At 58.0% G+C, this 16,372-nt stretch overlaps 3 protein-coding genes across 4 annotated transcripts; all 3 read left to right on the top strand.

Moving 5' to 3' along the window:
* Positions 1 to 134: 134 nt before the first annotated feature.
* PLPP6 (phospholipid phosphatase 6) lies at positions 135 to 3,071 on the top strand. Its single transcript, XM_021545982.2, has 2 exons — positions 135 to 534; positions 2,273 to 3,071. Exons 1-2 carry the CDS (start codon positions 135 to 137, stop codon positions 2,641 to 2,643), a joined length of 771 nt encoding a protein of 256 aa, XP_021401657.1. The 3' UTR covers positions 2,644 to 3,071.
* A 1,650-nt stretch (positions 3,072 to 4,721) lies between these two features.
* Positions 4,722 to 10,736, top strand: LOC110478978 (flavin-containing monooxygenase 5-like). 2 transcript variants are annotated; one of them, XM_077785247.1, is made up of 9 exons: positions 4,722 to 5,052; positions 6,348 to 6,505; positions 6,713 to 6,901; positions 6,978 to 7,140; positions 7,387 to 7,529; positions 7,858 to 8,057; positions 9,001 to 9,350; positions 9,674 to 9,746; positions 9,957 to 10,736. In XM_077785247.1, the coding sequence occupies exons 1-9, from the start codon at positions 5,046 to 5,048 to the stop codon at positions 10,300 to 10,302; spliced, it is 1,629 nt and encodes a 542-aa protein (XP_077641373.1). In that variant the 5' UTR covers positions 4,722 to 5,045; the 3' UTR covers positions 10,303 to 10,736. The 2 variants fall into 2 exon arrangements, with proteins under 2 accessions (XP_077641373.1, XP_077641374.1); XM_077785248.1 differs by lacking the exon at positions 4,722 to 5,052 and adding an exon at positions 5,841 to 5,923.
* A 93-nt stretch (positions 10,737 to 10,829) lies between these two features.
* LOC110478977 (flavin-containing monooxygenase 5-like) lies at positions 10,830 to 15,834 on the top strand. The gene is made up of 8 exons (XM_077785249.1): positions 10,830 to 11,507; positions 12,648 to 12,836; positions 12,913 to 13,075; positions 13,743 to 13,885; positions 14,121 to 14,317; positions 14,407 to 14,756; positions 15,155 to 15,227; positions 15,319 to 15,834. Exons 1-8 carry the CDS (start codon positions 11,373 to 11,375, stop codon positions 15,674 to 15,676), a joined length of 1,608 nt encoding a protein of 535 aa, XP_077641375.1. The 5' UTR covers positions 10,830 to 11,372; the 3' UTR covers positions 15,677 to 15,834.
* Positions 15,835 to 16,372: the final 538 nt, after the last annotated feature.

Here is a 16,372-nt window from a genome sequence, read left to right as displayed (position 1 = left end):
GCGGGGCGGGGATACCGGGCAGCGCGCGGCGACGGGAGAGGGAGGCGGCCCCGGGCAGGGTGACATGCCGGGTCCCGAGCGGGCCTGGCAGCGGGTGACCCACGCCCGCCTCCCGCAGGCCGCCCCCCGCCGCCATGCCCAGCCCCCGGAGCAGCCGCGAGCGGCGCGGCGGCAGCGGCGGCCGCCTGGAGTTCCTGTCGCTGAGCCAGCGCGGGCCCGCCGCCCCCGACAGCCCGTCCCGCCGCAGGGAGCCCGCCGGCGCCGCGGCCGCCCCGCTGCCCGAGGAGGACTGCATGAAGCTGAACCCGTCCTTCGTGGGCATCGCCCTCAGCTCCCTGCTCGCCATCGACCTCTGGGCCTCCAAGCGCCTGGGGGTGTGCGCTGGAGAGGGCTCGGCCTGGGGCAGCGCCCGCCCCCTCATGAAGGTCATCGAGGTGTCGGGACACGGCATCCCCTGGCTGCTCGGCACCTTCTACGGGCTCTGCCAGAGTGACAGCTCGGCGGGCAGGGAGGTGCTGCTCAACCTGCTCTTCGGTGAGGCGGGGCTCGCCCCGGGGTGCGCAGGCGGAGCGGGGACCGGGGGTGGGCACAGCCGGGTCAGCCGAAGCCCCGAGAGCCCCGGCTGGTTTTGAGCCACCTGTGCGGGCTCATCTGGGATGCTGGTGGCACAGGAGTGACCCCGCAGCTTAAGGGCGTGGTGGCACCGACACGAATCACCTGTCACAGCTTCAGGCACGCACTGGCACACTCCCGAGAGCTAAACTGCTCCTGCAGCTACAAAACACGCTCGGGGCTGAAGCCTCTCAGCTCGGCAAGCTTGGCACCTTCCAGGTGCAGCTGGCCCTGTTGAGACAGCAGCCCTTTCCCTGAAAAGCTGCTCTGCCACACAGACATCACCCTTGGCTCCCTGCAGGCAGGGCCTTCGTGGATTGTTCTGTACCAGCCGGTGAGGAAAACCTGGTTTAAAGCACGAATTTTAATCCTGCGTGCTGTAGTATTTCATACACACACACACACAGAGCAGCCTAGGTGTATTTAAGGGGATTCAGTTTTGCTTATTTAGAAACTGTAGCAGCTCCAGGGCACCAGACAATATCAGAATCCCTCCTGTTACTCTTGTATTAAGTTGGAAATAATTAGCATCTCACATTTCAATTTTGAATTGACATTTTCTTGGTGGGAAACAGGTTTGTGCATCTTTCTCATCTAGCAGCACATGGTTAAATTGGAGCCCCACAGCAGAACTCCAGCCTAACCTTTGCTCCAAGGAGATCTGTCCCAGCACCAAGGCTTTGTCCAGCCCTCAGCGCTCTGGGCAAGAGCCACCCACCTCCTTGGGGATCTGTCCCTGGGCTGCAGCACCCATGTGGGGAAGAAGGATTCCCTTGTGTCCAACTTGAATCTCCCAGATCCTGTGTAGAAAGAGAAAAAGCAATTGATCTGGTTTTACATGTGGAAAAGAAAAAGAAAATTTGGTCTTAAATGATTAACCAAAGGAAATGAACTGAAGTGACCAAAAGATTAGTGTCTAGAAATGTGTCTTAGGACAAACAGAAGTTGGTCTCTTACACAACAAGAAGTAACCCTGGCTGTGAGTGCTGTGCTAAGCTAAGCTGACAGGGATGGAGAAAGCAACCTCTGCCCTACATGAGAAGATGCTCTTGCCAAATACTGGCTGAACATTTATCACAGGGACTTTGCCTCTTCCATGACAATAGCCTTTAGCTCCCATGGGGCAAGCCACCATAAATTAGTCTTGATTTATCTCCTGAGAACCAAAGCAGGGTTAACTTTTCCCCCAGCAGCAGGGAGAAGGCAGACCCCAGGAGCCCTGGCAGCACACCAGCTCTGAGCATTTCCTGCTGACCTGTGCCAGAGTCGAGTGGGTTGATCATTCACCCAGTTGGTTTGACCCCATCACCAGGGCAGACAGCAATGCGGAGTCAGCACTGCCTGGAAGGGAGCTGTGGAGAATTAATGCTTCTGCTGCTTTCAGACTGAGGAGCAGATTGGGACCCGAGTCATGTCAAGATCAGACTGCGCAGAGAGAAAAGCCCTGCAGTGCAGGCTGGGCAGGCCAAGGGGCTGGTGGTGCAGGAGGGGTTGAGGGTGTGCTCATTCTGCTGCAGAAGGCCAAGGCCAGCTGTGTGCTATGCTCTCCCTGCCTGGGTCTTGCAGCTGTGGGGAAAATCATCCTCTTCAGGCAGCTTTGACAGCGATGGCCCTCAGCTGATGGTTCTGCTTTCAGTAACTCCTGTTCCATCTCTCCCAGCGTTGCTGCTGGACCTGGTGATGGTGGCGGTGGTGAAGGGGCTCGTCAGGCGGCCGCGGCCCACGCACAACAAGATGGACATGTTCGTCACCATCTCGGTGGACAAGTACTCCTTCCCCTCGGGCCACGCCACCAGGGCCGCTCTCGTCTGCCGCTTTGTCCTGCGCCACCTGGTCCTGGCCGTCCCACTGCGGGTGCTCGTGGTGCTCTGGGCTCTCATCGTCAGCATCTCCCGGGTCATGCTGGGCAGGCACAACATGACGGACGTGCTCTTCGGGCTGCTGCTGGGCTACGCTCTCTACGGCGTGGTGGAGCACTGCTGGCTGTCCCCGGCCACTGCACCAGCCCTCTTCGCGCTCTGGAGCCACTGACCGGCCGCCGGCCTCGGCACAAAGCAGGGGCTGTGTGCTGGGGTTCTGAGCGCGCACGGGGAGGGGATTCTGGCACTGAACTGGCATCCTAAACCCCATCAGTCCGCCCAAGACTTCCACACGAGCGGTGCTGCAGGCTCCAGGGCCTGCACTCAGATGTCTGGTGCTGTCCTGCCCTCCTGCCGGCTGTCAGGCAGGGTCTGCGCTGACTGTTCTCTGGTGACCAAAAGCAGTCTCTGCAGAGCCTGGGGAGGGCTCAGCACACCCATCCGGCAGCTCACTGCTAATACTGTGAATCTGCATGCTCTCGCTGGGCACCTGCAATAGCCCATGGTGTATGTGGTAGCTGTGACTCTGCAGAGGTTTCTCTGCAATCACCTCTGTGTCTGTATCCTATAAATACACTGATCATGCTGCTGTCATAAGCATACCTTGCACAGCCTGCTCTACAACACCTGCCTGGAGGGAACCCACAGGGATCTCTCCTCAGGGTTAGACAAGAGTTTTGCCTCCCTAAGCAATCTCTTCCCTTGCTCTCAATTTATGTGCTGCACTAAGGCTAGATGTCGAGCACATGGCTCCTAGAGTCATTGGGAAAGGATGGTGGCACTGAAGAGTCAATCATTCAGTGGGTAACAGGGTGAGCAGCTCCTGGCAGCAGCCTGCTCCTGAAGCTCTTGTCCAGAGCTTCCCAATTCCTTTTTCCCTCCACAGGATTTTCAGTTTCTCAGTGGGTAAAACACGTTCACAGCAATTCCCGATCTATAGCATATTCAAGCTGCAGAGAGAGTCCTGCAGAGCCAGCCCCTTCCCGCAGCCCAGAAATACACCCAGCCACAGGCCTGAGCCTTGCTTGCACCTCCTGCAGCAAGAGGCCTTGCCTCTGCCAACCATGGCCATGGCTCCCTGTGTTCCAGGCAGGCTGGCTTTCCTCCCCTGGCACCACTGGCAGCCTGTTTTTCACAGGGGACTGCTGGTCTTTGGCAGGAGAGGACCACAAGGAGCCTCTATAAAGAGCTGGGGCTGAGACTGAGCCAGAAAATCTTAGAACACACTTCATCAGGGACCACAGCCAGGCAGGGAGTGAGGGCTCTAGACTGAGCTCAAATAATCAGCTTCAGCAGTGCTGCTGGCACATGGGTAGAGGGATTGGGCCCAGGTGAGGCTCTTTGTGGTCATTGAGGTCTATTAGTGCACTCAGGTCCTGGAATCCACCAATTAAGTAATATTAAAACCAGACAGTGTTTTAAGTGCTGTTCTCCTGGGTAGAATGTGCAGGAGCAGCCTGACGGCTGCTGGTATGAGCATCCTGTCACTGTCACTTGTACAGGGGCTGAAATCAAAGTGCTTGACAAGGTTCCCCTGAAGCTGAGCCCTGACCCAGTGACAGAGCGAACCAGTGAAGCTTCCAGGTCTGGGTTGGTGCTGCAGTGATCAAAAAATAATCCCTTGGGATGCACTGTGTGCTTGGCAGCCAGCTGGGCCAGTCTGGCATTTGCACAACAGCACCAGGACACTCTGGCCAGCCCTGCTGCCCCAAGGCAGAGAGCAGCCCTGTGATGGCTGTGGGAGCACAGGCAGGTGGCACACTCTGGGTGGGCAGGGCTTGTGCTGTGCCGAAACATCTTTGCTCTACCTTTTCCAAAACACAGTGTTTTTTGTCTGCACTTGAGAGTCTGTTCTTAGAGTTGTTGGAGGTCTTCCTCTCTACTTCATGGAGGGTACAGCAGCCACCTGTGCATCTGTTGCTCCCACACGTGTGTGTGCCAAAAAGTTGCTCTTGACTCACTTGCATAACACGCCATGAGGTCCTGGTAGCACCCACCATCATCACTGCACAGCCCTGCTGGGTCACAGGCTGCCTGGCCACCCTCTTCTATGCTTCTCTGCAGCTCCACCAGAGAGACCTTTGCTCTTCTGTGCTTGTCACCTCCAAGCATGTGTGCAGCCCACTGATAGGACAGAGGAGCTTTCTGCTCCACTTGTCACATGGCATTTCTGCCTGCTGCGGAAGCTGAGAGCAGACACCGCACAGCAGACACTGCTGTGCACATCCTGGGTGCTTGCCAGGTATGGGGAACTGTGAATTTCCACAGATATCAACCAACCAAATACCAACCTAAACCAAAATGTCATGGCATGACCCTGGTGCCCAACAGCACAGTTTGTACTGAGTCCAGCCACAGGGGGGTAAAGTTCAGGGCTATGCAGCCTCCTGCAGGAAGGACAAATTCAGAGGCAACCTGCACAGAGGTTTCATAGCAACGGCAGAGCAGTGGAGAGCTCAGAGAGACCCTCTGTACCTGTTGCACAGAGCTTGCAAAAGCCAGAAGCCAGCTGACAGCAGAGCAGGAAGAGTAGCACTGTCAGTGCTGTCACCTCTCCAATCCTGTGCTGATCCCATGCTTGGTAAGATGCTTTTGATGCTTTTTGACAGGCACAGAGTGTGGGTTGGCAGCTCAGCATCTCTGCCCCGCATAGAGATCAGCCCTTGCCAACAGCAAAGGACAGAAAGAGCTTTATTAAGCTTACTGCAAACATCTTGCGAGTCTTAGAAGGTTAAAACCATTTCAGCTGCAGAGCTTGGCCCCTCTGCCTTCCTCAGCTCTACAGCAAAGTTCTCTGCATATGAAGAGCAAATTTCCCCTGCAGCCTCAGGGGCTGTCTGGCTGCGAGTGTGCCAGGAGCCAGCAGCAAGTTTGGATCCACCTGGTCTGTGGCTCCTGCTGTGAGGGACAACCCTTTCCCTGCTGGTCCCACCACCCTCACCTCAGGGACACCCCAACAGCATGGTGCAACTCTCACCGGGGTCCCACTGCCCACAAGGACTCTGCTAGCCCAGGGGTGAGCCGTGGCTGTAGGGACACTGTGCCGACATGCCCAGCCCAGGGGCACAGGGGATGTGGTCAGTGCCAGCTGCCACTGGAGCAGTGTCACCCCGGGTACCAGAATAAGCAGGCGCGGGCCGATCCTGATCATCCTGGGATCAAAGTGCAGGGCAGCGTGTGTTTCCCCAGCAAAGCACGCAACCAGCGGGATGTGCTGCGTGTCCTGTCCCCGCGCAGCGCCAGGCCGGCTCCTGCGGCGCCGGAGCGGCCGCGCAGGCGGCGGGCCGGCCGCTCCCGCTGCCCTTCCCGCGGCCCGGGAGGGGCGGAGCGCGGGCCCGCTCCCGACGCCGTGCGCCGCGGAGCCGGGCCGCGGGCCGGGCAGCCCGGCAGCGGCCCCCGCACGGCCCCGCGCCTGCCGAGCGTCCCCTGGGCTGCTCGTCCCACGGCCGCAGGTCGGTGACGGGAGGCCCCGCGCTGCCCACACGCAGCGGGCACCGGGACAGCGCAGCAGGAATGCCCCGGGGAAGGGAGAGGGCAGAGGGCAGGCAGAGGGGTGTCACCCACCCGGGAGGGAGCCGTCGGTCCCCACAGCGCTTCAGGGCACCTCTGTCGCCGGGACTTGGCATGGGCGGGGAGATGTTGAGGCTCACTGACACTCGGGGGGATTTCTCCTCAAGGCATCCAGAGGCAGCACCGCAGTAGTGCAAAACCCAGCATTGGCCAGGTCCACGCCTGGCGGGGGACAGCAGTGGCCCTGCAACCCCAAACAAAGGTTTGAGGGGCTGCCTCTCTTGCTCGGGACCTCTTTGACCAGGGTCAAAGCCTTGCACAGTTGCAGCCTGGCAGCTCAGCCCCGCTGTCCGACGCTGTCCCCAGGCAGAGAGCCGGCGGTGGAGCGCAGCATGGCAAAGAAGGTGGCCATCATCGGCGGGGGCAGCAGCGGGCTGTGCGCCGTCAAAGCCTGCCTCCAGGAGGGGCTGGAGCCCGTCTGCTTCGAGAGGACTGCCGACATCGGAGGCCTCTGGAGGTTTGAGGTAAACCCTGCTGGACACCTGTCCTGCTTGGGGCCAGCGCGGTGACCCCCAGGGGTCAGTGGTGGCTGGTGGGGTGGCAGCCGGCCATAGTAGATCTTCTGGGTGAAACTGAGGGCAGGGACTCCATGAAAAGAAGCACCTCATCAGCCCCAGCCATCCTTCCCCATCGTTCCCTGAGCAGCGCTGAGCTGTGCCCCGCTCCCACAGGAGCACCCCGAGGACGGCCGTGCCAGCATCTACCGCTCCGTCATCATCAACACCTCCAAGGAAATGATGTGCTTCAGCGACTTCCCCATCCCTGAGGACTTCCCCAACTACATGCACAACTCCAAGATCATGGAGTACTTCCGCATGTACGCCCAGCACTTCGACCTGCTCCGCCACATCCGCTTCAGGGTGAGGGCTGGGGCAAGGGGGAGGTGGCAGCGGGAACGGGGGCACAGGGTGCCTGACACCGCTCCCCTGCGCCCAGACCAGCGTGTGCCGCGTGTCCAAGCGCCCCGACTTCGCCAGCAGCGGGCAGTGGGAGGTGGTGACGGAGAGCGAGGGGCAGCAGGAGGCGGCCGTCTTCGACGCCGTGCTGGTGTGCAGTGGGCACCACACCGACGCTCATCTCCCGCTCAGTTCCTTCCCAGGTACTGCCCTGTCCCCTGGTGTGAGGAGACACAAGAAACCCTAGAAAGGTAGTCCATGCCAGTCCCTATTCTGTCTGCTGCTTTCCTTCCTGGCCCCAACATTTCCCTGCCTTGCTTTGACTCCAGGAGTGTTCCTGTGCTCCCCAGGAGTGGTTTGGTGGGGCACGGGAGCATCTCCAGTCTTTAGGGGGTGATCCTCCAACCTGGCAGCAGGAAGCCAAGCATCCCTTCTCCTCCTGCTCACAGGAATTGAGAAGTTCAAGGGCCGCTACCTCCACAGCCGAGACTACAAGGATGCTCAGGCTTTCACAGACAAAAGGGTTGTTGTCATTGGGATTGGCAACTCGGGGTCAGACCTGGCTGTCGAGATCAGCCAAACAGCCCAGCAGGTAAGCAAGAGTAGGGTCCCGGCGGGGAGGATTGCCCCTGTCAGCTCTGCAGGGACACCAGGACCAAGGCACTTGCACAGCTGGTGCTCCATGCCAGCACTTGTGTTTGGCAATGCTGGCTCCTGCCAATCCCAGCTGCCAGGCAATTGAGACTTGGTCCCACTCCCCTGCGAGATGCCAGTCACCAGCTCCCTCTGCTCTTTGGGTCTTTACCCAATGCTTGGGCAGCAAAAAGCAGAGTGATCCCAGGGCAAGAGAACGTCCCCCACAGGACAGCCCTCCCAGGGTCACCACTGCCTTCAGCCAGTCATGCTTCTTTCTTGTCTAGGTCTTCCTCAGTACCCGCCGGGGTGCGTGGATCTTCAACCGCGTTGGAGATGGGGGCTACCCCATCGACACCATCTTAACCACCCGCCTGAAGACATTCCTGCAGGGGCTGCTCAGCTCGTCCGTGGCATGTGACTACATGGAGAAGAAGCTGAATGCCAGGTTTGATCATTCACACTACGGCCTGAAGCCAAAGCACAGGTATCACCAAACATTCCTCCTGCCCACAAGGGATGGTCTGCTTGCTTCTGTGTCCTGCCCAGTTTGGCCATTTGTGTTGGTTTGGAAAGACAGGTGTCTGCTAAGGAAGGCAGGAGCCTTTCCTGAAATGGGGAAGAAAAAAATAAAAAAAAGTAGGCTCCCTCCCTCCAAATTGTTATAAATTTTAAATTAAGGGGGGCTCTCGGGCAAAAATATGGGAGCAAAAATAACATTTCCTTATTAGGGAAGAAAATAAAAATATAAAATAAACAATGCAGTGAACCAAAACAACACTGACAGAGTCAGAACACAACCTGATGCCCTGTTGGTCAGGGTGTTGGCAGCAGTTTAATTGAGAATTGTGGCTGCAGTACTCCTGTAGTGGCAGGTGTGGTTCTGTTGGAGCAATGATCCTGTAGAAAAGGGTATAGTCTTCCTGTAGTGGAAGAGGCAGCTGTTCCTCTGGGAAATCTAGTGCAGAAAAAGCCATGCTGGTCTTCTAGAAACTCAACATTATATCCAGGTAGAAATGCTTGGCTCTTCCCTCTGGGCAGAGCATCTCACAGTGGTGTTATAGTTCTTATCAGTCATGCAGTGACATTCAATAGCCCATGAGCAGCAGCTGCCTCCCCTGAGAGAGGATTGGTTATGAAAGAGATAAGGAAAACTGCCCACCTAACAGAAGACAACTGCCATACAGATGGCAAATGGAATACATCTTGCCTTTCAATCTGGGACACCATTCCCTTCTCCCTGTGCTTTGGACTGGGTTATTATTTTGTTGTGCCCAGGCAATGCTTGAGGGAGCCACCACTGCCCCTTCCAAGGTCTCTTGGAGACAGCAGCATAGGGGCAGCTGCCCCAGAGCAGGGAGCAGCAGTGGAGCAGGACACAGAGCAGATACTCCCTTCCCTGTGCCCTAATGGCTTTTTGCACCTTCCAGGGTCTTTCACCAGCACCCAACCGTCAACGACGACCTGCCCAACCGCATCATTTCGGGCAGGGTGCAGGTGAAGCCGAACATCCAGGAGTTCACAGAGACATCTGCCATCTTTGAGGATGGCACCAGGGAAGACGTCGATGCCGTAGTTTTTGCCACGGGATACAGCTTCTCCTTCCCATTCCTTGAGGGCTGCGTGAAGGTGGTGGAGAACCAGATTCCCCTCTACAAGTTCATGTTCCCCCCAGACCTGGAAAAGCCAACACTGGCTTTCATCGGGCTCATCCAGCCCCTAGGAGCCATCATGCCCATCTCAGAGCTCCAGTGTCGCTGGGCCACCCGTGTCTTCAAAGGTAAGTCAGGCAAACCTGTCCTGTGGATGCAGTCCTGGAGTGAGGGCAGATGGTGCCAAGCTATGTTGAGAAGGCAGCAGCTGGTTGTGCCATCTTGGCCATGGTGATGGCATGGCTGCCTTGTGGCTGTCATGGTGGGATGGCCTCTTCCTTGAGAGGCACAGGTACATCCCTACCCTGAGGTCTACGGGCTGCTCCTTCCCATCCTGCGGCACTTGGACAATCCCCCGGGTGCGAAACCGCACAGCAGGGTGGTGCTGGCAGAGGCACAGCATGCAGGCAAGGCCAGAACTACAGTGGCCACTGTGTCTCATCCTCCCCAGGGCTGAACAAGCTGCCCCTGCAGCACAACATGGAGGCTGACATTGAGCAGAAGAAAGAAGTGATGGCAAAACGGTAAGATCCCTACAGGAGCACCAAGGGGCTGCCTTCGGCACAGCTGCTTATGGGCATCCATCCTGTCCCATGGATCTGTCCTGGCACATTTGTGTGTGCCAACAGAGGGCAGGGATGTGGTTGGCCACACTACCCACAGTCTTTCCTGGTGTGCAGGGCATCTGCCAGCTCTGCTTCCAGCACCTACCTGCCCTCCCTCCCTGCCTGCAGGTACGTGAAGAGCCAGCGGCACACCATCCAGGTGGATTACATCCCTTACATGGACGAGCTCGCCTGCCAGCTGGGGGTCAAGCCCAACCTGCTCTCCCTGTTCCTCACGGACCCCAGGCTGGCCATGGAGGTGGCCTTCGGTCCCTGCACGCCGTACCAGTACCGGCTGCGGGGCCCGGGCGCGTGGGCAGGAGCCAGGGCCGCCATCCTCAGCCAGCAGCAGCGCATCCTCAAGCCCCTGCAGACACGACATGTGGAAGGGAGCACCTCAGCCCCTGCCATGCCCCTCATCTTCAAGCTAATCGGGGCTGTGGCCATCCTGGCAGCTGTTTTTGCTTACTTGTAGGTGCCCTGCAAGCGTAGGAAGGGGGGCTTTTGGCCTGGGTGACTCCTTAAACCAGGACAGCTTTGCATTGTGTTGTGGGACTGGCTGGCCACCACTGCCCCTTGGCAGCCTGTGCACCCCAGTGGTAGCAGAAACCTTCCTCCTGCCTTGCACGGCCCAGCTGTGACCATACCATGAACTAGGGATGCACAGAACCTCCCCAGCTGCCAAAGTAATACTTGGGCTCCTGCTCTGCACCTCCCCTTGGGGAATGCTGTCATGGACAGAGGAGGAAACCTGCTCACTGCAGGCTAAACTCCAGTCCCTCTCAGCCAGCGCTCCGGGCTTTTCTGTCCCCTGTAACCCAGCCATGCCAATTTTGACACATGCACACCAGAGCTAAGCAGCAAAGGCACAGCACACTTTCTGAGTGGATAAATGCATTAAACAGCCAAGTGTCTCTCCTGTTACTGACACCATCATGACCCTCTGTGTGCCATGGGAATGCTCAGAGGTTTGAGTTCGGCCTTGTAGCACTGGCTGACGTACAGGTACAGATACACTGCATGGCAAGACAGCCTCTCCCAAGGTGTGTCCCACCACAGCGGGTCCTGGTGCTCACCATGGCACGGCTCAGAGCCACCCTGCTCACCTGCACACATCTCCAGAAGGTGGCTGGGTGGGCTGGGGACCCAGAGGGGGTAAAGGATGGGGGTCCTGTCCATCAGATGCCTGGGCTGGTCATGCCAGTCCCCTCCCCATCCCCTAAGTTTGTTTTCCATGCCACAGCTTGCTGAAATCTGAAGCACAGCCACATCTCTGCCCTGCCCAGGAAGACCTGGGGCAATGTTGGTATCATTAAGCGCTTAAAGGGCGGGGCGGGCCAGGAGGTGTGGCAAGGAGGTGAGAGAAACCTGTAGATCATGTTTGGAAGAAGCACATCTTGTGACACCCTGGCCATCCACAGGAAGTACAGGGACAGTCACCCTCAAAAGGAGCAGCACTGGGCAGCCTCCCTTGAGGGACGCGCCTGGCTCTGCAACTCCCGGCCATAGCTTCTCCAGCATCCCCGCCCCAGCACACCGTGGGACATGGCTGCTCGCAGAGTAGCCATCATCGGCGCCGGTGCCTCCGGCCTCTGCGCCCTGAAATGCTGCCTGGATGAGGGGCTGGAGCCCACCTGCTTTGAGAGGAGCAAGGACATCGGGGGGCTCTGGCGCTTCGAGGTAAGCCCTGCACAGCCAGCCTGTTCCTCGGCAGCAGCACGGACGGGCTGGGGATCGGTCCTTGGCAGATAATGACACACCGCTCCCCTGCTTTGCATCTGTGCAGCAGGCAAGTTTCAAAAGAAAATTAAGGCAAGTAAAACTGATTTGGCAGCGTGGTGCCAGCTGGTGTGCCAGGCACATAGGACCCAGCCCCTGCTCACCAGCAGCAGGATGAAGCCTCCCCAAGGACTTCACTCCGTGGCTTGCTCCCCCAGTGCAGTTTTCCCCTTTCCCATTCCTCCCTTCCCAGTCTAATCCACACCTTCCTCTGCTGTTTTGCTCTTGGTCACTCCTAGCCCTTGCCTACCTATCTTACCTGCCCCTACTGTCTGTCCCTGTCTTGCCCAGCACTTTCTGGGAGTCATGGTTGCTCCTCTTTCTGTGCCACTCGCCCACACAGAGACACCGTGTCCTGCCTTCTCTGTCCCTTGGCCCTGTCCCTGCCTTGGAGCAATCCTGGAGCTCATCTCTCCCCCACCTAATGAAGCTGCTGACTTTAATCCCATGGACCACCAACAAAATGACCAGTGTTCCCACCATGCCCTGATATGCGTGTTGGAGAGCTCTGGGGGACACAGGTGGCATCATGCCAGAGTGGGGTCTGGTGTGGATCTGTCACAGTCCACTACTTCTACCTGTGATGGGTCGGGGACAGGGTTGGTGGAGCAGAACCGCAGCAGCAGCATCCAGTTGTCAAGACACAGACCTGGTAAACAGGAGCAACCACTCAGCAGGAACCACTGGAATTGGCTCCACAACTGGTGAGACCTAATGTGACAGCCAGGGCAATGGCACCACAGGAGCTTTGGGAATGCACTGCCTCACAGGGGCAAGGAGTGAAAGTGGGGAAACTGAGGCACAAGACCACCATGGCCCGCTGTCACCACTGCCTGGCTCCCGCCAGTCCAGAGACACATCCCTGTTTTTTTTTGAGGGGGTGGGGGGGGGGGTCTCAATCACAGGAGAGTTGCTGGGTGCAGGGATCGGTGCTACAACAACCTGTGGCTTAATCCTGCACCCACAGAGGAGGTGCCAGGCAGGGCAGGCAGGTGGCCCATCATCCCCTGAGCAGCGCTGAGCTGTGCCCCGCTCCCACAGGAGCACCCCGAGGACGGCCGTGCCAGCATCTACCGCTCCGTCATCATCAACACCTCCAAGGAAATGATGTGCTTCAGCGACTTCCCCATCCCTGAGGACTTCCCCAACTACATGCACAACTCCAAGATCATGGAGTACTTCCGCATGTACGCCCAGCACTTCGACCTGCTCCGCCACATCCACTTCAGGGTGAGGGCTGGGGCAAGGGGGAGGTGGCAGCGGGAACGGGGGCACAGGGTGCCTGACACCGCTCCCCTGCGCCCAGACCAGCGTGTGCCGCGTGTCCAAGCGCCCCGACTTCGCCAGCAGCGGGCAGTGGGAGGTGGTGACGGAGAGCGAGGGGCAGCAGGAGGCGGCCGTCTTCGACGCCGTGCTGGTGTGCAGTGGGCACCACACCGACGCTCATCTCCCGCTCAGTTCCTTCCCAGGTACTGCCTGTGGGCTGCTCGCCTGCTCCCTGACATCCCTAAATGCCTCTGCAGTTTTACCACACCAGGGGGGATTGCATGAGTGTCCCAAGCATCCTGCTGGCAGATACCACCACTGCCAGCGTGCCTCTCCCACCTGAGACAGGCTCCCTCTCCATGCTGCTGGCCAAGCAGCTGCTGGGCCCTCCAGCTCCTCACCAAGGCTGGAGAGCTCAGCACTGGTGGTGGTCTTGCCTCTGGGTTCCAGGAGAAAATGCCTGAAGAGCTTTCAGCTGTGGAGACCCTCTTTGGCTAGGGAACAAGTTGAAGCACACTGTCACCAGGGTCTGGCAAGGTGGCACAAACCCTGGTTATTGCTCTACTGGCAATGCATGGCACCAGACAGGATCTGCAGCAGAATTTTGGGATGGAAGCATGGAATTCTCCAGTCCAAGCTCTGTTCCAAGCCAGGCTAGTCCCAAAGCCAGATCAGGATGCTCAGGGCTACACTGAGAATCCTCCATTTTGGTGATGCCACCACCTCTCTGGGCAGCCACCCCAGGGCTGCATAACTCCAGTTGGTCACACTGCTTCTAGCTTGTTCCCAAAACACACCACCAATCTGAACAAGGGGCAGCCGCCCTCTGCTCCACAAGCCAGCCCAGCATGGCTTCCCTCTCTCTTCCAGGGCTGGAAAAGTTTGAGGGCTGGTACCTGCACAGCCGCGACTACAAGAACCCTCAGCCCTTTTTGGGAAAACGGGTGATTGTGGTTGGCGTTGGGAATTCAGGCATCGATATCGCAGTGGAGCTGAGCCACACAGCCAAGCAGGTGTGCTGGGAGAGCTCACAGGAATGGGACCCCAGAGGGCACTGAGCATCACCTTCCATCCCCTGTGGGCTCCCTAACCTCCAGCACCTGGCACAAGCACCCTGTCCCCTCTCTGTGGGGGTGGCTATGGTGGTCCCAGCAGCTGTGCTGGCTTCTCTGTCTCTGGAGCACAGCAGGGGCCCAGCCCGGTCTGAGCATGCTGCCATGCCACCACCTCCGTTCTCCTTCCTTCCAGGTTTTCCTCAGCACCAGGCGTGGGTCCTGGGTGCTGCACCGGGTGGGAGACAGCGGGTACCCCTTTGATTTCAGCTACATCAACCGCTTCACGCAGCTCCTCCAGAACCTGCTGCCAAGTATCATCAGTTTCTTCCTGGAGCGGAAGCTGAATGCCCGCTTTGACCACACGCTCTATGGCCTAAAGCCCAAGCACAGGTGAGCACCCCAGCAGCACCCTGGGTACCTGCTCCAGCAATGCCCATCCCCCTGCCAGGGCCTGAACGAGGTCTGTGTGTGCCTTCCAGGATCTTTCACCAGCACCCAACCGTCAACGACGACCTGCCCAACCGCATCATTTCGGGCAGGGTGCAGGTGAAGCCGAACATCCAGGAGTTCACAGAGACATCTGCCATCTTTGAGGATGGCACCAGGGAAGATGTCGATGCCGTAGTTTTTGCCACAGGATACAGCTTCTCCTTCCCGTTCCTCGAGGGCTGTGTGAAGGTGGTGGAGAACCAGATTCCCCTCTACAAGTTCATGTTCCCCCCTGACTTGGAAAAGCCAACACTGGCTTTCATCGGCCTCATCCAGCCCCTAGGAGCCATCATGCCCATCTCAGAGCTCCAGTGTCGCTGGGCCACCCGTGTCTTCAAAGGTAAGTCAGGGCAGTTTGAGGGATGCAACTGGGCTCCCCCAGCCACGCCAAGACTGAGTTATTGCTGGTGGCATCCCCTCACATGCTGCCTCTCCACACTCATCTTTTTATTTTCCTTTTACTTCTTCATGAGGACAAAACCCTACTTTGCACTTTGCTACAACTCTTGCACTGTTCTTCTCTTGTGGGGGTCACTAACTGGTGCTGTTGCCTCCAACCACATTCTCCCTTTCCTTTCCTGCTGTTACTTTCTTTGCCCATGTCTCCCACTTTGCCCCTGACGCGATGACACATCCCAAAAGCCCCACGTGCAAACAGAGGCCAGGCTGGGCTGCAGAGCCATCCAGACTATGGCAGGAGCACAGCCCACCCTCCAGCTCCAGCCTCCTTTTGCCCAGGGCTGCAGGGCCTGCCGCCGCCCACTGACATGCTGGCCGAAATCACACAAACCAAGCAGAGAATGGCTGAGCGGTAAGGCCCCCGCGCAGCAGGGCCCTGCCACCCTTACCCCCGGCGCTCCCCCTGTCACACCCTCCTGCCCTCCCTCCCTCCCTGCCCGCAGGTACGTGAAGAGCCAGCGGCACACCATCCAGGTGGATTACATCCCTTACATGGACGAGCTCGCCTGCCAGCTGGGGGTCAAGCCCAACCTGCTCTCCCTGTTCCTCACGGACCCCAGGCTGGCCGTGGAGGTGGCCTTCGGTCCCTGCACGCCGTACCAGTACCGGCTGCGGGGCCCGGGCACGTGGGCAGGAGCCAGGGCCGCCATCCTCAGCCAGCAGCAGCGCGTGGTCCGGGCCCTGCAGCCGCGGGCCAGCCGCCGCCCTGCCCGCCCCAGCGCCGCGCCACACGTCCTCACAGTGCTCTTCAGCATCGGCATGATTGTGGCCACCCTCGTCTACGTCTCGCTCTGTCCTTAGCCTAAAGGGAAGGAGACAGCAGGTCCTGCTGGCAGCCTTCTCCGTTCCCCTTGGGCTTCTGTCTGTTGTGTCTCGCTAGCTATGCCAGAGCATGGAGGGAGCCATTCCTTGAAGGTGCAGCCGAAGCGATACGTGGAATAAATAAATAGACTCCACAACCTGGGGTAGTTATGAAGTGGGTATGTATTGCCAGTGCTTGGCACAAGTGAGATTGCTCTCCAAGACTTGTGCACTGAGCCTTGGTGTGACCCAAACCTTTATTCACAAAGGTGTTCCATATATAGTACATTAAAAACTTTTTTTATGCATAGTCAACCCCTGCCTTCGCCTGTCCTTGCCTCTCGTGCAATATAGGTCCATGCCCTTCTATGCATGTGTGGTTTGCTGTGGTGGTCCTGCCAGGTCTCTGGTGGTCTCTGAGGCTGAAGATCGAGGTCTTCCTCAAGGCTGAACTTTTGAACTCTTCTCTGCATATGTGCTTTCAGTCTTTTGGTGCTTATCTGAGTACCATCTGTCACTCTTGATAAGTTTGGAGACAGGAGCCTCTTTATCTAGATTCTTTGTATTTTCAGTCCTTTTTGTTATTGTTCTTTATGCAAGAAGCTTCATAATTTGCATTTTCTTATGCCCTTTTGTACCTTGGCAGAGGTTTCTTAAGTAAAAGGTTAAAATTCAACACATAACTCTACAAGCTCG

This window comes from Lonchura striata, chromosome 9 (genome assembly GCF_046129695.1).
Source record: "Lonchura striata isolate bLonStr1 chromosome 9, bLonStr1.mat, whole genome shotgun sequence".
NCBI lineage: Eukaryota > Metazoa > Chordata > Aves > Passeriformes > Estrildidae > Lonchura > Lonchura striata.
Note: the sequence above shows the minus strand (reverse complement) of the source record. Positions and strands in the feature narration are given on the sequence as shown.

Bases quoted from the DNA above. Each gene is read 5' to 3' on its own strand.
- LOC110478977 (XM_077785249.1), top strand. From the start codon at position 11,373: ATGGCTGCTCGCAGAGTAGCCATCATCGGCGCCGGTGCCTCCGGCCTC. The intron at 13,076-13,742 runs GTACTGCCTGTG...TCTCTCTTCCAG, and splicing joins CCCGCTCAGTTCCTTCCCAG to GGCTGGAAAAGTTTGAGGGC. The intron at 15,228-15,318 runs GTAAGGCCCCCG...CCCTGCCCGCAG, and splicing joins AAGCAGAGAATGGCTGAGCG to GTACGTGAAGAGCCAGCGGC.
- LOC110478978 (XM_077785247.1), top strand. The intron at 9,351-9,673 runs GTAAGTCAGGCA...CATCCTCCCCAG, and splicing joins GGCCACCCGTGTCTTCAAAG to GGCTGAACAAGCTGCCCCTG. The intron at 9,747-9,956 runs GTAAGATCCCTA...CCCTGCCTGCAG, and splicing joins AAAGAAGTGATGGCAAAACG to GTACGTGAAGAGCCAGCGGC.
- PLPP6 (XM_021545982.2), top strand. From the start codon at position 135: ATGCCCAGCCCCCGGAGCAGCCGCGAGCGGCGCGGCGGCAGCGGCGGC. The intron at 535-2,272 runs GTGAGGCGGGGC...CATCTCTCCCAG, and splicing joins GCTGCTCAACCTGCTCTTCG to CGTTGCTGCTGGACCTGGTG.